The following is a 23,666-nucleotide window of genomic DNA, read 5'->3' on the forward strand; positions in this document are numbered from 1 at the left end:
AATATAAATTTTTATTAGATACAGCATATGAGTATACGTTAAGTGACAACTTAAGGACCAAGTAGTTTATGAACTTATGGTTTAATGACAAGGATTACGATTGTATCTCACCTTATTAAAGGCAACTTGAGGTGAGTATGCTCTTACCCTTTCATCCACTCCTAAGGAGCCTTACTCGCTAACAAGATTTGGATTGACCTGTCAAAGTTTGCGGCTTGTGAACTTGTTTTCCCTTTATTAAGTTAAAATAATTTAACCATTTGGTTTAAGTATTCCCTCCGTCCCCTATTAATGGTCACTTTTGTCATTTTTGGTGACTTAAAATGTTAGTCACATTTGCCTTTTTCAAGTACCATTAATATTGTATTTATTTACCAAAATTCTCTAACATCAATATTTGTGCAAATTTAACTTTCCCATGTAAATTTTACTTTCCCATGTACTTTAATTACTTTCTTTCTCTACTTTTTTGCATAACCAATGTAAATTTACTTTTTCAATGTACTTATCTTATTTTTCCTTTAAAACCTGTGATTTTTTTAACAAAAGTGACCATCAATAGAGGATGGGAAAAGTATTAAAATTTTAAGGGCGTTTGGTTCACAAAGTGGTATGGGGTTGGAATCAGGAATGGGGTTAAGGTGGTATCGGGTTGGAACTTGATACTTAATACCATGTGTTTGGTGTAATTCTGGAATGAAATATCTCACTATTCTCTCCTTTTATTTGATACCTAAGGGAATGGAATGAGCCAAACCCACCTCCCCCCAAGGTTTCTAAACCCCATACCTCATGGGTTTGAAATTCATATTTTTGTCAACCAAACATATGATATGGGTTTTAGTTATTCTAAACCCATACCTCATACCTATATTTCGTGAACCAAATGCCCCCTAAAAGATGGGAAAAAAACTAGGTAAATAGGTACAAGTATATTAGTAATATCTTGCAAAAATCTAGCTTAAAGGCCTTAAACTCTAGAAAGTAGGCATTACTACTCTCTAAACCCCAACTCATTCTTCACTCCCAAAACCCTAACCACCCTTCTTCTCCCCAAAACCTTTGTTTCTCACTTTCATTCTCAGATTCTTGCACTTGCAAAAAAAAAAAAAATGGCGACTAACGTTTTAGATGAAGAGACCTCCAAAAAAGTCATACGCCAGGTCTACAATTTATACAAATTTTAAAAATTGCATCTTTTTAATTGTTTATTGAATTCAATTTAATTTAAATTTATTTGATTTTTTGCAGGTTGAGTTTTATTTCAGTGACAGTAATCTTCCCCGAGACAACTTCTTGAGGAAGACAATCGAAGAAAGTGAAGATGGGTGTATCCTTTTTTTCAATTTATTTTTGTTTTCTGAAATGGGGTCTTTTATATAAAGATTAAAAATTTTTATGGGGTTTTTATTTTGTTTAACTTAACTTGAAAATTTGGAATTGTTAGTGGTGAGTTTGGCTTTGATTTGTTCGTTTTCGAGGATGAGAGGTCATTTGGGTATAGGAGATGTTAAAGCTGATGATGTTTCTGAAGATACTGTTAAGGCTGTTGCTGACACTTTGAGGACTTCTGATTTTCTCAAAATTTCCGAGGATGGTTCGTGATTTTCGCTTTAATCCGCGATATATATTGCTTTTATAATCATTTGGATGAATATATGAATTGATAGACAGATTATGATTAGAGTTTTAAATGGTTCATATGTTAACCAAATATATTATGATATGCTGTTTTGTATTTTGATTTTCAAATGTTGATTTTGGTGTGCTTGCTGTGTGAATTATGATCATGCTGGTAATTTATACATTTGTGTGTATCTTGGCACTTGCGAAACAAGTAGTGTTACTTGGAATTATTTGTCGAATTTACTCAGAGTTTTTCGGGCTCTTCATGTAATCTGTAGAATGCTGAAACCAGTTTAGACTTGGAGATACATTCTGATATTTGGTTGGTTTGTTCATACATTTGTGTGTATCTTGGCGCGTGGCTGCTTGCAAATTAAGTAGTGTTACTTGGAATTAGTTGTCTAATTAACTCGGATTTTTTCGGGCTCTCTGTGTAATTCGTATAATGCTGAAACCATTTTAGACTTGGAGATACATGCTGATGTTTGGTTGGTTTGTTTGTTGGGGGCTTGGTGTATTAAAAAACCTTGTTAGATATGGATTGTATGTTGTGAATATGACAAGTACATACTCTGCTTAAATCTGTAGTTTTAAAAATATGTAGTTAACGCTGCAAGTCTGTCTGACCTGTGCAGACTCTGTGCATAGAAAATGCTTGGTTATGATGTGTTGCATGCTTATAGAATCTTCACTGGGTTCTAATTTCTTGTTTTCACCCTTCTATGTTGTTTATACATAAGGAGTATGTGGGTAATGGTGGTATTTTATTTCCTCTTCCTAATAGAATGTTATATAATATTCCAGGGAAGAAGGTTGGCAGGAGATCTGAACTTAACAAACCAGAAGAGGTAATAGAACAGGTTGATAGCAGGACAATAGCGGCAGCACCACTACCATATGATGTGAAGCTAGAAGATGTAGAATCCTTCTTTTCTCAATTCGCAAAGGTAATCTAAGTTGCTTCTTTTGCGCGTAAGTTCTTTTTTTTAAGCTTGGTGCAATTGTTGCAACTTGAGTAACAATCATGAACGGAGAGCTAAAATACTCAAGGGTTTGGCCTTTTATTTTTTTCCCCTTTTGTCCACGATGTTTGGTTTCTCTATGTCAGTTGACCATGAATTAGGTAGAGTGGAGTCACTTTTGCAGTTTATTTAGTTATAACCTATTAGGGATGTGTTGTGCTGTAATTAAGGTGCTTTCAAAGCCTGAATCACATACGTTAAAAAAATCCAAGCAGCACAAGAATACCTTGCTGAGATATTTCCTTAGGGAGATATGCTCAATTTTTGGTTTCACTCAAGCTGGACATGTGATGAATTGAATTTACAATGATCAATTATATTTGAGAAATTTTTAGTGCTCTGATGATGCCATGATGGTGTTCAGTAAGCAAATTGAAGAGTACTACTTATGAAGTTATCTTCATGCATTGATTGTTAAGCAGCGTATCTATTTTTTTTTTTTGTGATATACCACACACTCAAATGAAGCATCATTTTTTTATATTTCTGACATTGGGCCTGTTGACTGTCACTATTGGGAAGCAAAACATGTCAATTTGATTCATTGGAGGCTATTTTGATCGAATTTGTAGGACCTTCTAATACAGGTTTGTATATTTCTTTCAGGTTAACAGTATCAGGCTTCCCCGTCTTGTTTCACACAAAAACTTGTTTTGCGGGACTGCTTTGGTTGAGTATTCTACAGAGGAAGATGCAGAGAAGATTTTGGCACAAAATCTAACATATGCTGGTGCTGCTTTGGAGCTCAAGCCAAAGTAAATATAATTTGTCAAAGTTCTTTATTAATTACTTCTAGAACTGTAGAAGTGAGTCCAAGTGACAAGTTTCTAGAACTTCAGTTGGTAATGTAGATTTAATATACTGTGTTTTTGTGTAAACAGGAAAGACTTTGATGCTGAAAGAGAAAAGCTAGAAGAGGCATATGAAAAGTCAGGTCGTGGTCAGGGAAAGTCTAAGAGTTCTGAAGAAGCCAAGTACGTATCTGATTGTGATCTTCCAAAGGGGCAATAAAGCCAGAAAAATAGTTATTCTTGCGATAGTCATTTGACTCATTTCTATCAAATGTTGATATCATCATCACTATGGTTGCAGCTATCCTAAAGGCCTTATTGTTGCATTCACGCTAAAGAGCAAGTCATCAGGAGATGAATCCAAGCAAAATGGTTCAACTGAGCATGCTAGTGAGGCTGAGGTTTCTAAGACAAATGGAACTGAAGAGGCAGATAAGGCAGCACGAAGTGATAAAAATGGTACCGTTGAAGATGCTGCTGAAGCTAAGGAAGAAGCAACAGGTACTCCTGACGAGGAAGAGAAGGAAACTGAGGGGGAAGAGAAATCTTCTGATAGTGCTGACAAAAAGGATGTTGAAAAAGCAGCACCAGAAGGCAGAAATGCTGTTGAATCCTACAAAGATAACATGGATGTGGTTATTCGTGAAGATCTGAAGGCTTTATTCCAGAAATTTGGCACTGTCAAGGTACTAATTCTGCATCTGAACTGTGGCATGATTTAAATTGTACATGTCAGATCCTTAATTACTCTTCACTATTTCTATAGTGTTTCTAGGCGAATCCCCTTAGGGTTCGTTTGGCACCGTTTTTAGTTTTCAGTTTTATGTTTTTTAAAAACAGAAAGCTGATTATGATTTTGGGTTTCAATTTTTTCAAAACTGTTTTCGTTTATTGTTCCATTAATAAAGCTATAATTTAAAATAAAAAAAAAAAAAAAAACCCAAATTCATCAACTGATTCCTTAATTTCAACAAAAAAAAAAAAAGTTTCAAGCAGTTCAATTTATTACATGATATAATTATTCCACATGCAATATATTTTACACTAATTGAGTAATTGATCATGATCCGTGTATTTCTGGAAAAAAAATCCAAAATATAAAACCCCAAAAAAAAAAAATTGAATCAATAATAATGATGAAGAACCCTAAATATTGAAATTCAAGTGTATAAAGGAAAAATATAAACTAATTCGATGAAAAAAAGTGAATACAAACCAAGTTCACCAACCAAAAAATTAATAGATTGACACAGTAGAAGGAACTAAAGATGGAAGAAGTTTGGTGACTTCAAAGGAAATTGAAAGAAACAGTGAAAGGAGAAGCCTCCATGCCTAAATTCCTCAATCCTTGAACTTTGGGAATAAATAGGGTTTGATGAAAAATGATGGAGATAGAGGAAGGAGATACGAGCGTTATTCTTGATAGGCTTTAATTTTTAAAAACAAAATCTATAAAACTGCTTTTAGGAGTTTTAGGTTTATTGTTTTAGTTTCTCCTAAATAGTTGTAAAGTTGTTTTTTAAAGCTATTTTACCAAACACTGTTTTGTTTTATTTTGGAGGTAATAAACAAAAAAACCAAAAACAGCAATGATGCCAAACGCTCCCTTAGTTTTCCATTTTGCTTCTCATAGCTTTTGCCAATCACCAGGAATATATCATGAGTGGTAACAGCTTTTATTGTACTCTGTACTATGTATCATTCCAAGCACACATGACTTTGAGTAAATGAGTATCACCAATTGACCATATAGATTTGAAGCCTACAAAACATATGGTTACTTGACTTTATATCGTGTCTTCTCAGTTTATTGTGACTTGTCAGTTTTGTAATTACGTACTTCCTCCGTTTCTATTTAGTTGACGCGTTTGATTTAGGCACATATATTAAGGAGAGGAGAGAGAGTGATAGAGAACGAAAAAGCAAGTGGGGTAGCTTGTAAATGCAAGGTAAAAAAATTTACCCAAAAAGGAAATGTGTCAACTAAAAAGAAACTTCCTAAATAGGAATACGTGTCAACTAAAAAGAAATGGAGGTAGTATTTGTTAACTAGTCAGCAAATCTTTAAAACTAATATTTTTGTTCATGTCTCACTTTTTTTTTTTTGGTGCGAAGTACATAGACTTCAACATGGGAGAAAGTTCAGGATATGTTCGATTTGAGGAACCAGAGGCATCCCAAAAAGCTCGTGCTGCTGCAGTGCTCACAGAGGATGGTGGTTTAGTTGTTAAAAATTTTATCGCTGCTCTAGAACCTGTGACTGGTATGTAGCAAGCCATTCTCATTCAGTTTGAAAATGTTTCAATTGTTTGTTATTAGTAGCCTGATAAATAATCGATTAGCATATACTTCAATTAAAATACTACCTATGTCAAATATAATAGTCATGTGTAAAAAAATTTGGGAGTCCAAAGAGAACTAAGTTATGTTTTGAATTTCCAATCACACCTCCATTTAAATGGAGTGGTGGAGAGTGTTCATGGGAAGAAGATAGTGGTAAATGGTAATAAAGGGTTTTGCTTTTTTGTTGAAATCATGGAAAATTCTTAATTTTGTGGGTTTATTATCATAACAACTTGCTAAATCTTTGGCTTGCTTACAGGTGACAAAGAGAAGGAATATTGGAGCCAAATTCAAGGAAGTCAAGGGAAATTCCGGGATAATAGGGGCGGACACAGAGGAAGGTTTGTTTATAGTTCCATTATTTTGGTTGTAAAAACATTATAATGATGTTGCAGTGATTTGACTAGAACTGCTGTTTGGTGCTCAGGGGAGGAAAATTCAACCGAGGCGGAAGGCATGGGCGACCTCGAGACAGAGACTCACCTGCTGGTCGTTTCAACAAAGCTCAGAAAGTCTCGTCTTAAGATTTTGATACTATAATCTCTGGAGGTCATGAACAATGTTAGGCAGTTGTGATCACAATTTTGTATCAGAATTTGAACTCGATGAAAGGCCTATACCGATTAGCTTTCATATGTTGTCTTATGAAGTGGCATCTTTTAGTGAACTTATAATTTTTTTTTATAATTCTTGTTTAAGAGTATGTCCTTCCATCTCTTTTCTTTTGTTTTCCTCTCTAACTAGTCTCTCTCTAGTCACGGAGCATATTTAACACTCGTTTGATTTCGTAATAGTAGTTCAAATTGACTAAACACACCTGAAACTATGCACTTAGGATCTGCCTCAAATTTCTTCAGTCAATCTGAACAGGAAATTACATCCCCAAAATTGGTATTAGTTCATGATGAACTTTTATTCAACTTGTCTATCCATCCATTCCTTTAATTTATAAGATTATACCAAGCTTAAGTTAACCTATTTAAGATTATTTGAAGGCAGCCCAACGTGAACTATTTAATAAATTTCATTAAACTGTACTCCAAGTAGAGATGTTAGTGGGGTTGGGGCTTACAACTTAATTGACCTTCCCATTTGTATCCCCACCTAATCTTTTCATCCTCACCCCCAATTGAGTTCAAAATTCATCTCCATCCCTACCTAGTGACCAACGGGTACAAATTTAAAATCCTCACCTTTTTCGTCCCACCACCGGTTTAATTTACATCCTAAATATGCAGCAAAACGTAAATTCATTCAAAATTCATTTAATACAAAAAAGAACAAAGTGTACCAAAAACAAAACAATTTGAGTCAGGCAAGTTTAAATTCAATTTTAATGTTGTATAAAACTCAATTATTAGACTTAATTTTACTTGTTTTAAAGTAGGTTTGAGATGATTATGAACTTTGACATAACATTATATGAATTAGTCATTTTTTAAAAGTTAAAAGTGCAGGATGGATGAGGCAATGTGGATTTGAGGTTGTTACAAGTCTTACAACATAAGATCCACCCAATGCACAATCACCTATGGTGTGCATGAGTTTCATTCCCATCCTAGCCCACTACATGCCAAATCGATACATATTATCGCCTTAAGATGGGGTAAGTATCCAATCTAACCTGTCCCACTAACATCCTAACTCCAAGAGAGGAAAAAAAAAAGCAATTAGGAATTATCATTAAAAAATATTAAGCATAGCCTTAAAAATAACGCATCATTAAACAATTCATATATTTGGGTAAATTGTTAATAATTTCTAATTTAATGACAAAATTGTTCATCAATCATTGTCAATAATGCTAAATATTTCTACTTTTAATTGCATACTAATTCAAAGTTTGCACTCACCCACACACATAATATTGTAAGAAATAGAATTGAATCTACCAAAATCAAAACAACCATAATCACTAATAACTCTCACCAACAATAATTAAAATATAATAATTACTCAGATTTTGTGGATTTGAATTAACTTAATTGCAAAAGTGGTAGACTATGTTCATTTCACATAATCTTTATTTATCAAAACTTACCTTTTCAAATTTATCTTTTTTTTTTAAAAAAAATTTATTTTTATTAATCTCGTACTTAACTCATTTTAACTTATTTTATTACAAAAAAAGTTACGAAAATGTTATCTTAACTTATTATTTCTAAACTCGAAAATCCTTATTTTTCTTAAATTGAATTTGTTGAATAGAAACCCAACGGTATAATATCCAACATCAAATTTCAAATATTGTTTACGCACTTTTCATTTACACCAACTTATGCGTTATTACTCAAATTTAAAATCTCACCTTTAAAACAACCAAGACGTTATTACTCGGATTTTCAAAATCGCACTTTTAAATAATAAAACAAGCAAAAGTGTGAGAAGAAACCCCTTAAAAAAGCAAAGTCATTGAATAGATCCAACCATAGTTGATAGGGTTAGATTTCAAAAAAATTGTCAACAATGAGTATTTGACGTATAGTCCGCCCCTTCTAATTTGAATTTTGCTCATTTACAATTTCAGACCGTTTGGTATTTCCTCCTTTCTCTCTCCTCTGAAAAACAACAACATCATTCATCAAAATTTACAACGTTTCTCTCATTCAAAAAAATTATCCCCATTTCTACTAAATCACTTGCTCATTTCCAGATCTTTCTCTCTCCTATTCTTCAAATGCTACTTCCTTTGATCGCTTCATCGTTTTCTCGATCACCCATTTCAAGCTGAAGTTAACTTTGGTAATCTATCTTTTTTTGTCTTGCTTTAAATTTTCGTTTTTTGTGATTTTTTGTGGGTTTTTTTCTGGAATGTGAAGTTGGGTTTTTCTGGGTGTTTGATTTTTTGTGGTATTTGAATGTTTGGTGGTGTGAAAATTTGAATTGGGTATTTGAGATCTTTGTGATTTGATGGGTTTTTGGGGTTTTACTGATTAGGGTTTTTGATTGTTTGGGGGGTTTTTGATTGAATGAAGATTTTTCTGGGTTTTGGAATGATTTTGTGATGTAGGTGTTTCCTCATTTTGCAGAAGATAACCCTAATTTAGTCTCATCATTGAGGCTATTGTTTGGGGAGGTTAAGATATACAAGTACTTAGTTACACCCTAATGTTAGTTTTGTTGATATCCTCAAATTATATCTGCTTTACTTTTTAAGTGGACTGTGAAATTATGTTAATTTTCAATTTTTTTGTATATAATAATATAATTGGTCATGCTAATGCTGTGATTTCATATGATGATTGGGTGGAGTGAATTGCATTGTCATAATTAATCGATGACGTTTTTGTTGATTTTGTTTGTTGTTTTTGATATTTGACAAGTTTTAGGGAACAAAGGAAGTACTTGATTATAGGTTTTGGCTTTTCTGGGAGCATAATTTGGATAAGTTGGCATTGAATTTCAATTTTGTGCGAAGTTTAGTTGTTTGGGTCTGCATGAACAAATTGCAGCCCTTTGAGTGACTAAGGTTCTAAACATGGTGAGAGAACTTGCTCTGTTTCTGATTACATTTATGTATTGGTAAAAACAAGCTTTTAGTTCTTTTATCAGGCTGCTACTGCTATGATAACATTTTCCTTAATTGTTCGTCTTGTTTTCGTTTTCTAGCCTTTCGGGCTGTTCTGTCTAAAAGAAGCTCCAACCATTGTCTAGGAAGACTGATAATGCCTTGGGGAACATTCCGTGGAGAGAATCGACATCGAGTTGGAATTGAAATATGCAGTTTTGCCTGTTTTTTAGATAACCATGGAAAGTGACAGGAAAATAGCTGCATCACTTCCGCCTCCACCCCCATCGGCTCCTCCTGGCTCTTTGAATGGGGCCAACAATGCCTTTTCTCAAGTCAGACCTATGCATGGGTATTCTTTCTCTAGAATTCGTACTCTTTGTGGTTTGTGTTAAGGAATGCTGTTTTTTTAATTACTGTTTTTTCCATCCTGTACTGCATAACCTAAGCTGGAATAACTTCTCTTGTGTTCTAGGAGGACCAGTGGGCCTACGAGGCGATCAACAAGGGGGCAATGGACTCCTGAAGAGGTAACTTTGATTGTTTTTCTTGTATGCTTCTGATCTTTTGGGTATATCCTTTTGCATGTTATTCTCTCTAATTGTTGATGCAACCAATTTGGCGTTTCCTTTCATTGGAGAAATGGTTTTAAACTTATTAAAACTAGAATTTTGTTTTAAAAAAAAATAAATACTAGAATTTGGTTTTAACTATCTTGAATTGTGACTCATGCATATCATGTGACCTTAGCTTGTTTTACAACTTACAAGACAATTCTTTGTTCTCTACCATGTCAAATTATTTGCAAAAGTGTTCAAGTGCATATACCTTCCCCCTGTTGCTTTCTCTTTGTTGTGGATAGAATGATTCTTTAGAAGGATTTATACTAGCAAATTGTAGGTAGAAAAACTATCCACAACAAGATACAAGGGATATGATATGTTGCTACACTCGCAAGTCTGTATACTATCTACCATTTACACATATATACTTCATGTGGTGTTGGAGAAATGGGATATGGAGTATTGGGTTTTTGATGATTGTGGTACCTATATTTGTTTCTCTTTCACCAGCCCACTTGACATTTTGGAAGCCTAACTCTCAACCAAGGAAAATTGTTCTTGAAGCTCGAAGGTGGTGTGGTTTAAAATTTAAAATCATTGCATAGACTTCGAACTGAATAACCAACATCATTAATGTAGGTTCACTTCTTATTGAATCCTATGCATACCCTGAAGGCCTGAACTGTGTTTTAAAAGGCTCAAGGGTGCACTGAGGCAATAGGGGCCTAGAGCCTATATGCAAAGCACACACGTGAGACTGTGAGAGGTTGTCCTCAGGGAAGCAAGGAACTTCTGATAATTAACGAGTGTAAAATCTAAAAATAGGCTGCAGAGAGTGCAGACAGTGGACTCAGATCAAAACTAATGTAACCGCCAATTATAGAAATTTCTGGAGTTAAGGACAGAGAATATGGTGCTGAAGAGCCCGTACCAAAGAACAGTAAAAAGTTTTGCATGAAGAAAACAAAAGGCATTTCAATCAAGCTCTAAATAGCAGCCAAGAGCTTCAGAGGGGTTCACTGAAAACATGTTGCACAGGCCTTTCTAAGTATGCTTTTTTATAAAACTGACCTTGAACAATTAATGTTTAGTTACAAATGAGTGGATATTTTCTTTTTGCTTGGGGAACCTGAAATTGTCTTTGTTTTGACCCCCCTTACCTTGTCTTCTTCTTTTTTGAAGTGTGTCTTCTTAATGATAGGGCCTTTCTCTTCTTTTTACAGGATGAGATTTTGCGCAAGGCTGTTCAGCGCTTTAAAGGGAAAAATTGGAAGAAGATAGGTGTGTTCCATCTCTAGCAACATATGACTTGTATTGATGTATTTATCTGTGCTATTTCATTTGTTTTATGTTTTTCTATATTTGCATATATTACACTCTATCCATCCCCCATTGTTTACGTCATATTCCTTTTTGAAGTCCCAAATATGTCTATCATTAGTGCTGTCATTGCTTCTTTCAGATTGATTTATCTCTAGAGTCTGCTGAATAAATAACCAGTGTGCTATTTTCCTAATGATTTCCTTAATGAATGTTATTTTTGCTTAAATTGTTTACTGAATATTGGAGTTATTAATCACAATTAAGTAATTTGCAGCTGAATGTTTCAAGGACAGAACTGATGTTCAGTGCCTGCACAGGTGGCAAAAGGTCCTCAATCCCGAGCTTATCAAGGGCCCTTGGTCTAAAGAGGTATATGAACTGTGTATAAAGTGTCAAGTCATATTATTAGTATTAAACTCATATGTATACCATTATTGCTGTTCAGGAGGATGAAGTTATTGTTCAATTAGTTAATAAATATGGGCCAAAAAAATGGTCCACAATTGCTCAACATCTTCCAGGACGTATAGGAAAACAATGCCGAGAAAGGTATGAACCAAATTCTTTCTTTTCGTTGTTCAAATTTTCAATTGACTGCTTTTTTGAGACAACTTTTCTATATAAGGCTTCATTTTATTTTTCTTAGTTTTAACAAGTGTTGGTAGATTATAGTGTAGTTGATTTGACATCTTGACAAGCTTACATTTGATGCCTATCCAGTTAGATGCTAGTGCTATCATTTTAAACTGCTTATGTAGCAAAAGTTATAGTCTTTATAGAACATGTCTTTAGTCAGCCAAATCATCAAACTAGTTTCCTTCTGATGATTCAATTTTTTGATTGGGATACAAAGAAATTGCCAGTGTTTTTATTTTTTATTTTTTTATATATATTTTTTATTTATTATTATTATTTTTTTTAATTTTATATATTAATCAATTATTATTTTTTAGGTTTTAACTTATGCTGCTGGTATAAAATACCTATATACCTATTAGAATTTCTTTAGTCCCATTTGTACTAGTAAAAGTTTCTAATTTTTTGTTTCCTCTTGCTGTCCATTCTGCCATCTTTTAAGAAAAGTTACTACTGTTGAGACTTCAGTTACTTCAAAGCTTATTTTTATACTCCCAAAGTACTGCAAAAAAAAAAAAAAAAGGAATAAAATAAAATGAATAAAAATAATAAAGGGACTAGAGAAATTATATAATTCTGACATTTTTGCTGCATTGCTGCTGATTCCAATCAATAGGTGGCATAATCATCTTAATCCTTCTATAAACAAGGAGGCATGGAATCAAGAAGAAGAACTGATTCTGATTCGCGCTCATCAGATTCACGGGAATAGGTGGGCAGAGCTAACAAAATATTTGCCGGGAAGGTGTGTTTTAACTTTTGTTCTGGTTAATTCTTTTGCTCTAACTTGTTGAAACTTGAAAACTTTAATATAAATCCTCTATTTCCCGTCCTATATTTCCAGACAAGTCTTTCTCATGCACTCTGCTTGATTAGCTTACCAACTTGGCTGCATATATGTTAGCTGATGCTATTGTCCTTGAAGTTTCTCTATGCTTGTCGTTCTGAAGTACTTAACCTTTTGGTGAATCAGGACAGACAATGCTATAAAAAATCACTGGAACAGCTCTGTGAAGAAAAAACTAGACTCTTATATTGCCTCGGGGCTCCTTGCTCAGTTCCAAGGTCTGCCATTGGTTGGCCATCAGAGTCAATCCATGCCTACAGCTTCCCTGCTAGTACAACAGAGCAGTGGAGAAGGTAGTGTATTTAAAGAGGGAGCAGAGCTGGAGCAAAATTCAGAAAGTAGTCAAGTTGGTTGCTCTCAAAGTGCAAGTGACCTGTCTAATACTGCTTGTCAAACGAAGGAAGACTTCTTGTTGTCTGAAGAATCGGACCATGGAAAGTTGCAAAATGCTAGTCCAACTGCGTCATGTTCCGAGCAATATTATACAGAGGACATCACCTTTACCATTCCTGATTTACCTTATGAATTCAGCTGCTCATCTAAATACTTGGAAGATAATTTTTCAAGAGAACATGGGGTTTGTGCCACCGGGAATAGCAGCTTTGGTACTATTAGCTTGCCCAACGTTTCCTCCGTGGAGTTGGGCGCAGACTCATCCAATATATCAGGAAATTATTATTTTGCTGATCCAATGAGCGACATGGTTCCTGGGCCTTCTCACGATTCTATTGAATATGATGCACTAGCGTCAGTCAGTAATGTGGCAGTGAATACAGATACATCAGTACTGAGACAGAAAACCGAAGAAGACTGTTCTGAGCTCCTATTGGAGCAGGAAAGGGGAGATGGATGTCCTGTGAATATTACCAACTGCTCTGAAATTATTGATATGGATAGATTTAGAGATTATTTAAGTTTCCAAGCCATTTTTCAGCTCCCTGAAACAAGTGAAAATGTAGCTTTGCAGCCAAATGCTTCATTGGAACCTTCAAACTGTGAACCTTCTAATCCTTGTGAGGAATTCAATCAAATAAGTGACAGCTTGGCCATATCTGAAGCGCAGGACATTGCCAATGTGGATGAGGGATTTTTTTCTGCATACAACAATTCTGGTTCTTCATTTTATGATCATATAAATGCAGGCTTGACAGAACAAACGGAATTGAAGGAACCATCAAGATTAGTCCCTGTAAAAACATTTAGTCCTGGCGCGTCAGATAACAAAAAAAGTGAGTCTGGTGCAGTTGAACGACCAGTAAATGCTACTTGCAAGCTGGAAGCTGGAACTCTGTGTTACGAACCCCCTCGATTCCCATGTTTGGACATACCATTTTTTAGTTGTGATCTTGCCCAGCCTGGTAATGATGTCCATCAAGAATTTAGTCCTCTCGGCATCCGCCAAATGGTGATGTCTTCTATGAACAGTCTGACTCCCATATGGGACTCACCATCTAGAGATGGCAGTCCAGTTGCCGTGTTAAAAAGTGCTGCAAAAACGTTTGCATGTACACCATCCATCTTGAAGAAAAGACATCGTGACTTATTGTCACCTTTATCACCTTTTTCAGATAGGCGATGTGATAAGAAGACTGGGAGTAGTTCTAAGCAAGAGTTTTTGTGCACATCCAGGTTGACTAATGAGTTTTCTCGTTTGGATGTTATGTTCGACGAGGCTGATGATTCCAAGGAATCTGCATCCAATGATCAGATTAATCATGCGTCAGTAGAAGATAAAGAAAATATTTGTCCTGCTCTTGAAGGGGAGGTAGAAGAGGCAAGCCATAACCATGCAGAATCAGGAGATAAAATAGAGGAAAACAAAAAGGACTTCAAAGATAAGAAGGAAGAAAATCCTGAACAAATTCTGGAGAAATCAGTCCACGAAGATTGTACTGCAGAAATGGTGAGGATCTTGTGTAGTATCTGTGTTGTTTTTTTTTTCTTCTTTCATGCTATGGCTATAGCCTGTATTGTTTATAGTCTAAATGTGGAATGAATTTGTTGTGTCCATTTCTTTATTGTTTAAGAGTATATTGGCTGATGATTTAGTATTGGTTCCAACAGCCCAAAGGAGTACTTGTTGAACGCTACTTCAGTGATACACAATATACTTCTCTGGATGGAGCTGGACATAAAACAGGATTGGAGACAGGTGGCAAAACTTTAGAAGTTCACAGCGCGAAAATGACTTCCCAAGAACAAGCAACCATGCCAGAGTCAATGACTAGTAAAGCTAAATCTGTTGTAAGCCCGCCCTTATTTGTCCAAAAGAAGCAAAACATTGATTCTGACAGCCTTATTAATGAAGTTGGTGCTGAGAATTTAAACATGTGAGATTCTTCTGCTTTTTGTATGTTAGGCTTTTCTATTATACTTCGTATATGTTTTCTGGAGTCTTACTTATGTCTCCTAATGCCTTGTTATCAATAATTTTAGATTTGGAGGAACACCTTTTAGACGAAGTATTGAATCTCCTTCAGCATGGAAGTCACCTTGGTACTTTAGTTCTGTGGTTGCTTGCTCGAGGTTTGAAGCAGAAGCAATGATTGAGGTATGGTGTATTTATATTTTTTTCTGTTGTGTTCAATATCTGTCAAGTAAATAATGCTAATAAATCACCTTTTTTTATGCTTTTTCCTGTACTCAGGATATAGGGATTTTCATGAGTCCAGGAGATAGAAGCTATGATGCATTGGGGTTGATGAAACAGATAAACGAGCAGAGCGCAGAAGCATATGCAGATGCCCGGGAAGTTCTAGGAAGTGAAACTCCTGAAAGTATTTTGAGGCAAAGATGCTTAAAAAGTCAGAATCTGGAGGACCAGAGTAACAAGTTTGCTGACAGTCAGCTTGACAGCCGCTTACAAATGGCATCAAATGTCTCGGTGTGTCTGCTTGTTCCTTTCCTAAAAAACCTTAATTCATATATTGCCTGTTATTTAGATTGTTTTGCTATACACGACTTCAAATATAGAGGATAAAGTTGTAGAGAATAGAAACAAAGTATACTTAATCAAGCTATGCTATACATGATCCCCATAATTTCCATTAGCTGTATATGCTTGTTAACGTACTTCTTGCCTGCTTGAAAGTCAAACTGTGCTTGAAAATGTACTTGTTGCCTGCTTAGCTTCATTTTTTCTTGTCAGAAACTAGCTTAGTGTTTGAACATCTATCTAAAAAGATTTGCTAACCAAATTATTGCATGTGACATTCCAGTCGGAGCGGCGGGTTCTTGATTTCAGTGAATGTGGGACACCAGCGAAGGCAGCAGAGAAGGGGAAAAGTGTTACAGCTGCAAGCTTATCAAGCCCGTCTTGTTTGCTGAAAAGTTACAGATAGTATCAACTTTGAGCAGAGCTGTTTAGAGCAGAGCTAGTACATAATGCTGTTCGTAAAATGTATTGTTTCTTGATGTAATACATATTTATTTTGAATGATGCAATTATTTGATTCAGTATACTTTTAATTGCATAAATTTTTTGGCTCTTCTGAACAGCTCTTCATACAAATATCCCCTGTTTCTGACTTCAAACATTTATTTGAAGTAGGATCCCTCAACATACAGGGTTCCATAGTTGAATTATTATCCTTACATTTTAATACTCCCTGGTTATCAGACACCACAATGCAAGGGTTCCCCAAGTTTTTCCGAGTTTGTTTAGGTTAATGGAATATTGACTTGTGTCATTATATGATAAGTAAATCAAAAGCATTGAGCTTGCACTTGTTGGGATTATGTAGCTTAGCCTTTTAAAACACATGTGCATAAAAGCTTATGCTTATTGGGAAAATGTCAAAATACCAATACTTACACGGTTACACCTGAATATTTTATACAAGGTTGATAAAGGGAAAAAATGAAAGAAAAAAGCACAAAAGAAAGAGAAAGCAGCTGTATATGTATATCGTCTTAAGCTTGATTTTGTGAGAGTGTATTTCTGATCAGCAATAGTTGTCCTTTGGTATGTTAAAGAACTAGTTAGTTGCTGAAGCTATCAGGACTGCACTGGAAGCAACACTCAACAGACAATAAATAGTGGTACGTTTTATGAAAAACGTGTGACAGCAGCGTGCATGGCATCTGCAAGGTGAGGGATGGTCTTTGAACTTAGACCTGCCATGCTAATCCTCCTGCCAATAAGAAGGTTGGTGTTATTTGAATTTCTTGTAACAATGTAACAATGTATATTGTGACAACAAAATTTACTAATTAAATTTTACTGTCAAGATATGCATGTTCTTGTTCTATAATTATCTATACACATGTTATAATAAACTATCCAGATCTAGATGCAAGTTCTTGCTCTATAATTGTAGATTAACGCAATGCACACTTTGAAACACACTTATAGAAAAGAACACATTGTCTTAAAAGCAGAGGTTGCACATAGGTCATTAGGATGAAGTTTGAGTTGGGACAAAATTTTAGTTTCAGTCATATGCAGGTTATAGGTTATTAACTTAGGATTCAGCCAGTCCGATTCCATTCAAGTTGGGTATACCACAACTCACATTACTTTTCAGGTCAGTTTTGATTGTGTCATATAGATTGGGCCATTTATTTTTAGATACATATACTTAACAAAAATTTCAGAACAGAGATGTGCAGATGGCATTAACCAAAGAAAACTTCACAACAGAGACTGAAGAACTATTTGCATCTCACAGATGTGTTTCACAAGCTTAAGTATACAGTATTATTTACCCTGAAATAAGCCAAGCAATAACATGGTTTTTTCTTGCATCAAGTCTAGACTTATAAAGGGAATGCTAGCTAGTGGTGCAACCCAGGTAGAGAAGCTATTATTACTTACCCATCGGATGTCATATAAATGTGGTACTCTTTAGTCATGAAAGTGACTTGCTCCTTATTTAATCCGGTGAAAGTGAACATCCCAATCTGCTTGATTATATGACTCCAGTCACCTGGTGTACCTGTTTACAAGAGAAAGGGGAGCCAAGAAGAAAGAAACTTCACTTCTACACATGTGTCATATGAATCTACAAAATGTACAAAAGAAGTAGCCACATGAATCAAAAAAATTTCATGGGAGAAAGTTGACCTCGAGTACGCAAAGCATCAAAGAGTTTCTGCCTCATGCTAATTATACGATCAGCCATGGCCTTCAACTCGACAGTCCATTCACCAAACAGATTCCTTCAATATAGTCAAGTTCCATTTATGAATAGAAGATTGGTTTGATAGCAAAAACAAGCATCCCTTAATTATGATTAACCCTTTACCTGTCTCGGAGAATAGTAGCCACAATGGATGCACCATGAATGGGAGGATTTGAAAACATGGGCCTAATTACCAATTTAAGTTGACTCTCTACCTTGCTTGCCACATCAGCTGTTTTGCAGACCTATCAAATTGATATTACATCAGCTCTTGTGAGGCACACATGTTTTGAATAAAAAATGTTAAAAAAAAAAGTGCATGCAACCAAGAGAAACAAAGGCCAGATAAGCAAGAGAAAGTAGAAATTGACGAACACAAACTCGCAAGAAGGAAAAAAAATGATGTGCTCTTACAATGCTTAAAGCACCAACACGCTCTCCATAGAGGCCCATGTTCTTAGCATAACTCTGAGCTAAAAGGCATTCACCACCATCAGCTACGAACATTCTAACTGGTTTTGCATCTGTGTCTAAGCTTCCACTTGCAAATCCCTGAAAATAATCTTTAGAATAAGCAAAGAAGAAATGTCTAAATTGTCACCAGCCTTCCAATACTTAACTATTCAGATCATAGAAATACATGAACAAACAAGCACACCCTAGCTGATGTACCTGGTAAGCACTGTCAAAAAAAGGTAACAACCCTTTTGATCTCATCAATTGCCTGATCGTTTCCCATTGTTGAATTGTTGGGTCAACGCCAGTTGGATTGTGCGCACATGCATGAAGCAGCACAATAGCTCCTGAAGGAGCTGAACCAAGGTCTTCTAAGAGGCCTGGTGTCCATGGACAATTATATGCAAGTTATGCAACTGCACAAATTTGGTTGGGGCAAAACGCAAGATGCACATATACTTAAAAAAAAATGATTTTCTACCATGAAAATGTAGTCCACGTGTAGCAGGATCATAATAACGGTAAGTCTTGACAGATAAGCCAGCCAGTGTAAATATCTTTGGATGATTTCCCCATGTCGGCTGGGGAATATATATTGTCCTCTGCAAACAAAGCAAAGTTTAAACACAAATAATCAACAAAATATTATAACAAAAAATAGTGTGTATACTTTTTAAAAGGGGAGTTTACCTCATGATAATGTTTCGCCAAAAATTCACCTCCCACCCTCAACGAGCCTGTACCAGATAAACACTGGACAGTAGTAACTCTATTCTCTCTAATAGCAGGGCTGTAAAAAAGAGAGCAATTACTTATAAGTAGCTCATGATTGTGGGCTCAACAAATTTTATCAATTCAATGGATTCACTGGTTTCACAGGCGTAACAGCATTTACAGAGTATAGTATATGTATCATCATACAATCGTGTACGGCAATTAGATTCCCCATCAAATGCTAACTAAATCAAGATGATTACCTGTCATCACCAAACATCAATTTAGCACTCAGTTTATTGAATTCTGCAAGCCCGGTGATTGGGAGGTATTCTTTAACGCGAGACCTATCAAAATCAAACACATATATTGCTCATTTCCCTTTCCCAATTATAGATCTAACTTATACTTGCATTATCCAATAGACTTGCCTGTCATTAATGAGTTGCTGCTCAGCTCGTCTCACTACATTTAAAACCAGAGGTTTACCTTCCTGAAATAAGAAACAGGTATGATAATCCATTGAACAGGAAACTAGTTAAAAACCTAAAAACCCATCAATATTAACTATATGTATAACTAGTTTCTCTGAGTAAGAACAGTAGTATTTGTTACACTCATTAACTACAGTTCAGCCTCAATGAGGAATGTGAAATATCTTGAATAAAGGCATCATAAGAAAGAAAAGATTACCTCAGTTCGATAAGCACCAACACCTAGATTCAACTTAACAGGACTTGGATCTTTGTTGTATGCAACAGTTACCTGTTAAGAAGCTAAGGATAGTTAAGCCCAAAACAAGTGAGTTACACGAAATCAAACACAAAAATTTTCATGGTCTAACTAAACCTCAGCATCCATGTGTCTAAAAATCCAGAATTAGTATATACTTTTCTGCTTTCACAGACAAGCAAGTGTGAAGTGTGTAATAAGGCAGATGGTTTTAAAAAAAAACACAGCAACAAAAAAATATTAGTTGGCTTAAGCACTAAACAGCAACTTCTATGTAAAACTAATCCTAAAATCGGACTCAATCAGTAGTTTGATATGATAATGTGGGCTTTTACAATTTATTTATTTATTATTATTAATTTTTTGTTTTTGACAATTGGTTTTTACAAGTTAATACTAAATGCTTTGCAACACTAGACTATGACTGAAGCATTAAGCAAATATTTCCTCATCATAACAGCCAATCAAAATAACAAATCTGACACAAGCTGAAAAACAAATTAAAGTCAAGGCTTTCTGATTCATTTAGCAATTTCTGGCATATATGAATTCCACAAACTTTGATATATAATGATTCAATATGAAGAGACAACCTTAATCTGTCTAAAACATAGCAAACCGACCTAACAAGTAACAATGGAGCATATAATCATATATACACACTCTGAACAAGTGTACATGTATAAATGGTGACTTTTAATAACTAGTGTTACAATATCTGTAAAAATCACAGTAGCTAGCCAAATTTGGAAATGCAATATGCTAACTACTTATTCTGTGTGTTATCAATTAAATCCTCTTGTCCTCTTTAACAAGGCCAAAAAATATATCAAGGGGACTATAATGCACACATATAACTCCTCCATTCAAACAAACTATTCAAATGCCATTAAGCCAGCATTCAATATCTGGTTCAAATTACCCCTTCGTTCGAAATTAATCGTCACATTTACATTGTAATTTGAACTAGTAACGTGACAACTATACCCGGACAGATTGAGGGAGTAATCCACATGACACAGATAAAATATAACATCATCTCCAATCAAAAGCAGAACATATTGAACATTGACCTCATCAACTAATAATTAACAAGCCTAATCAAAAGAACTAAAACAAACCCATTAATCATACACAAACAAATTCATCAATTCTTCAGAAAATACATGATTCAACAATAATCTAATATTGACCCATTAAAGAAAAAGGTCAAAAGATAGAAAATTTACTCCAAGAATTGGATCTTCAGGAGCTTTAACAACATGGGAAAACACAGAATTAGAATTCCCATCAAACCCAGATGTAATTGATGCATATAATCCTCCATTTTCAGATGATTCAATTGTTTTCACCTCCAAATGTCTTGCTAAAGTGCTCAATCTTCGATTTGCTGCATCTGATACACCTAATTCATGCTCCATTTTCACAAATTCAATCAAAATTTTCTCTTTTTTTGTTTTTAATTTTTAATTTCCCCTGATTTTTTTTTTTGAGATTTTATTTGGAGTGTAAAATGGAGGAAGAAGAGAAAATTGTTACGTGCAAGAACGAAGCGAAGATCTAAGATGGGTCCCATATTTGATAAGTAGGTGACACGTGGAACTTGGCACGAGGTTCGAGGTAAGAATTACAGGTGAAAGCCTTATCTTTTTCTTAATTTTGTCGTTAATTGAAATTAGACAACAGATTACCTTGTTTATACTCGAGTTTATCTAGATTTGGACGTGTACTCTTCAATAGATGACAAACGATTTCGTAGTGTTAAATTTGGTAAGTGTTCTTTTTTATAGTAAGTGATCCAAAATCCAAATTACAACATTTGATTTTGATGAATTTGCTATTAACAATTTTATATTTTTATGTACTCTCACCATCCCAAAAATATCTAAAATGTAAAACTCTTTCCACTAATCATGTATAATGTATTAGTTTTGACCATAATATTTTACTAACATAATAAAAACATATTTTATCATAAATATATTGTTAGATATGTATTAATATCAAATTTCATAATATAATTTTAAAAATCATTTTCATTAAAATTTAATTATATACGTAGTATATAAAAATAAAGTTAGTCTAGTATATTGACATGTGTGCATCGTTAACCGTGCTAGATATTTTGAGTCGTAGTGAGTAGTTATCGCCACATAACTTGACACCATCACTATCACCACCAGTCCACCATACTAATTAGTGCGGGCATGCACACGCATAAAACCTTATTCGCCGTGTACCTTAGTAACTAGAAATATTGATTAAGTAACGAACATATTGTACATAAATCTTGAATCATAAAACAAATCAAAAGAGGTTCCAACAATTAAACAACGACATCTACTTAGTCCCATCCCGGTCATCTGCAACACAATACATGCACTCTATGCCATATGCCATGGCCTTAATGTAACAATTTATTATTGATGCTAAGAAGTAACACAATAACTGTTTGTAAATTAAAACAACATAATAATGGACATAAATAATTAATATGATAAGATTCATTGATGCATATATGTTGGACGATAAAATCATCAACCCCTGCAAAGATAAGCATCAATATCCTTAGCCATGGCAAGCATAAAATCGACGTATACGGTTGCTTCAGGAGCATCTTTATTCATCTTCTCGTACACAAAGCTCCACTTAATAATGCAACCCTTATTGTCACCCTTTGGAATTGCTTGCATCGTCGAGTAAAAGGTTTTGTAGTAGGTCTCCATTATATAACCTTCATGATAACTATGTGTCACCGACTTGTTTTGTTCATCTATCTCGTCTACCCTTGTCTTGATGGATGCACATTCACCAACATTATCTGCAACGACAAATAATCAATTAGGACTCTAATTTAGAATACGCGCCTTATATATGTATAGAGTTGGCTAGGTACATACATCTGTTATAAAAAATCATCTGTCTTATTTTACTTGTCCCATTTTAAAATTAGACAAGAAAAATGAACGGATGGAGTAACTAGATGTGTACTGTGTACTTACTGATAAGATAATCTCCGGTCAAGACAGCACCAGCCTTATGCCACTCCCCATGATTCAGCACAGTTTTTTGAACTTTACTTGGGCACATTTTTTGCACCAAGTATATTTTGTGAGCCCAAACATCAAAGAACTTTTCAGCTTGACATTTGAGCTCTATTTGCCCTCCTACCCTGTGAAGCTGAGCCATTATATTGCTCTCTCCCTAGACAACAATAAGCAAATCTATGTTGTTTCGAGCTCGATCGAGTGTATGTACTGGATGTTTAACAAGAAAGGAACAGGGTGCTTTATATAGAAGTGTTGGTGGCTTAATCACTCAAGTTTTATTGCACAATAATATGCATAACTACTGTAAACCACTCCTTTAATTTGTTGATTATTCCCCATTATTGATTATAACAATCGTAAAATTCCCTATTAGGGCATCTAACATGGTCCACTTTCATTGATTAAGCCTTGTTTAGCAAGACCATATCTTTATTAATTATTCAATATATTCTTATGTAGTGATTAAGGAATATATGCACCCACAATTATTTGATGTTTGTAGCTTAAATAAATAGGTAGTGATCAAGAGGTGTTGCATTGTAAAATGGAATTTTGTGTATGAATGTAAAATGAGGATCGAATTGTTTCATGTCTCCGCTTTAATCAAGATCTAATTATTCTATTAGATACTCGTAAATTGTTGAACAACAAATCTAGCTACAATTATTCAGATTATACTAAAGTTGATTCCATATACCACTACACTATATATAATCAAATTAAATGCAAATTTATTAGGATATGCTGATTTGGTCTTGATGATTAGCTTAAATTAATTAATTTTTGTGATTATTCTAAAAGTAGACCATCTTCAATGACCTAATTTAAACTTTGGAATTTCAACTACTTTTAAAGCAACAATAATGGGGAATCTCAAAGTTATTAAAGGAATGGTTCATAGTACTTCTTAGCAATTATAGAGTGCAATGACT

At 34.7% G+C, this 23,666-nt stretch overlaps 4 protein-coding genes across 5 annotated transcripts; 2 read left to right on the forward strand and 2 right to left on the reverse strand.

The window, feature by feature from the left end:
* Positions 1 to 993: 993 nt before the first annotated feature.
* Positions 994 to 6,469, forward strand: LOC145594582 (la protein 1-like). The gene is made up of 10 exons (XM_081650902.1): positions 994 to 1,163; positions 1,252 to 1,330; positions 1,448 to 1,597; positions 2,431 to 2,573; positions 3,255 to 3,403; positions 3,530 to 3,622; positions 3,741 to 4,125; positions 5,555 to 5,702; positions 6,042 to 6,123; positions 6,210 to 6,469. The coding sequence occupies exons 1-10, from the start codon at positions 1,113 to 1,115 to the stop codon at positions 6,304 to 6,306; spliced, it is 1,377 nt and encodes a 458-aa protein (XP_081507028.1). The 5' UTR covers positions 994 to 1,112; the 3' UTR covers positions 6,307 to 6,469.
* A 1,812-nt stretch (positions 6,470 to 8,281) lies between these two features.
* On the forward strand, positions 8,282 to 16,239 carry LOC145594508 (transcription factor MYB3R-1-like). 2 transcript variants are annotated; one of them, XM_081650816.1, is made up of 13 exons: positions 8,282 to 8,524; positions 9,106 to 9,263; positions 9,392 to 9,642; positions 9,766 to 9,820; positions 11,077 to 11,134; positions 11,451 to 11,545; positions 11,622 to 11,725; positions 12,429 to 12,557; positions 12,786 to 14,562; positions 14,724 to 14,989; positions 15,096 to 15,210; positions 15,307 to 15,543; positions 15,878 to 16,239. In XM_081650816.1, the coding sequence occupies exons 3-13, from the start codon at positions 9,530 to 9,532 to the stop codon at positions 15,998 to 16,000; spliced, it is 3,072 nt and encodes a 1,023-aa protein (XP_081506942.1). In that variant the 5' UTR covers positions 8,282 to 8,524; positions 9,106 to 9,263; positions 9,392 to 9,529; the 3' UTR covers positions 16,001 to 16,239. The 2 variants fall into 2 exon arrangements, with proteins under 2 accessions (XP_081506942.1, XP_081506943.1); XM_081650817.1 differs by having other exon boundaries at positions 9,112 to 9,263.
* A 155-nt stretch (positions 16,240 to 16,394) lies between these two features.
* On the reverse strand, positions 16,395 to 21,205 carry LOC145594509 (aspartate aminotransferase, cytoplasmic-like). Its single transcript, XM_081650818.1, has 12 exons — positions 20,914 to 21,205; positions 19,646 to 19,717; positions 19,384 to 19,445; positions 19,216 to 19,299; positions 18,929 to 19,028; positions 18,720 to 18,840; positions 18,455 to 18,618; positions 18,197 to 18,334; positions 17,906 to 18,027; positions 17,725 to 17,819; positions 17,476 to 17,596; positions 16,395 to 16,792 (listed from the first exon to the last, which is right to left on the reverse strand). The coding sequence occupies exons 1-12, from the start codon at positions 21,103 to 21,105 to the stop codon at positions 16,708 to 16,710; spliced, it is 1,356 nt and encodes a 451-aa protein (XP_081506944.1). The 5' UTR covers positions 21,106 to 21,205; the 3' UTR covers positions 16,395 to 16,707.
* Positions 21,206 to 22,158: 953 nt separating this feature from the next.
* LOC145595890 (kirola-like) lies at positions 22,159 to 22,928 on the reverse strand. The gene is made up of 2 exons (XM_081652320.1): positions 22,687 to 22,928; positions 22,159 to 22,505 (listed from the first exon to the last, which is right to left on the reverse strand). The coding sequence occupies exons 1-2, from the start codon at positions 22,871 to 22,873 to the stop codon at positions 22,222 to 22,224; spliced, it is 471 nt and encodes a 156-aa protein (XP_081508446.1). The 5' UTR covers positions 22,874 to 22,928; the 3' UTR covers positions 22,159 to 22,221.
* Between the last annotated feature and the right edge of the window lie 738 nt (positions 22,929 to 23,666).

Source organism: Chenopodium album, chromosome 19, assembly GCF_948465745.1.
Source record: "Chenopodium album chromosome 19, dcCheAlbu1.1, whole genome shotgun sequence".
NCBI classification, from domain to species: domain Eukaryota; kingdom Viridiplantae; phylum Streptophyta; class Magnoliopsida; order Caryophyllales; family Amaranthaceae; genus Chenopodium; species Chenopodium album.

Excerpts from the sequence above, each read along its gene's own strand:
- LOC145594509 (XM_081650818.1), bottom strand. The coding sequence starts at position 21,105 with ATGGAGCATGAATTAGGTGTATCAGATGCAGCAAATCGAAGATTGAGC. Across the intron at positions 19,300-19,383 it reads CAGCAACTCATTAATGACAG|GTCTCGCGTTAAAGAATACC; the intron begins GCAAGTCTATTG and ends TGATTTTGATAG. Across the intron at positions 18,619-18,719 it reads ACGTGGACTACATTTTCATG|GCCTCTTAGAAGACCTTGGT; the intron begins GTAGAAAATCAT and ends CATGGACACCAG.
- LOC145595890 (XM_081652320.1), bottom strand. The coding sequence starts at position 22,873 with ATGGCTCAGCTTCACAGGGTAGGAGGGCAAATAGAGCTCAAATGTCAA. Across the intron at positions 22,506-22,686 it reads GACCGGAGATTATCTTATCA|ATAATGTTGGTGAATGTGCA; the intron begins GTAAGTACACAG and ends TTGTCGTTGCAG.
- LOC145594508 (XM_081650816.1), top strand. The coding sequence starts at position 9,530 with ATGGAAAGTGACAGGAAAATAGCTGCATCACTTCCGCCTCCACCCCCA. Across the intron at positions 11,546-11,621 it reads AGGGCCCTTGGTCTAAAGAG|GAGGATGAAGTTATTGTTCA; the intron begins GTATATGAACTG and ends ATTGCTGTTCAG. Across the intron at positions 15,211-15,306 it reads AAGCAGAAGCAATGATTGAG|GATATAGGGATTTTCATGAG; the intron begins GTATGGTGTATT and ends TCCTGTACTCAG.
- LOC145594582 (XM_081650902.1), top strand. The coding sequence starts at position 1,113 with ATGGCGACTAACGTTTTAGATGAAGAGACCTCCAAAAAAGTCATACGC. Across the intron at positions 2,574-3,254 it reads TCTTTTCTCAATTCGCAAAG|GTTAACAGTATCAGGCTTCC; the intron begins GTAATCTAAGTT and ends TATTTCTTTCAG. Across the intron at positions 3,404-3,529 it reads GCTTTGGAGCTCAAGCCAAA|GAAAGACTTTGATGCTGAAA; the intron begins GTAAATATAATT and ends TTGTGTAAACAG.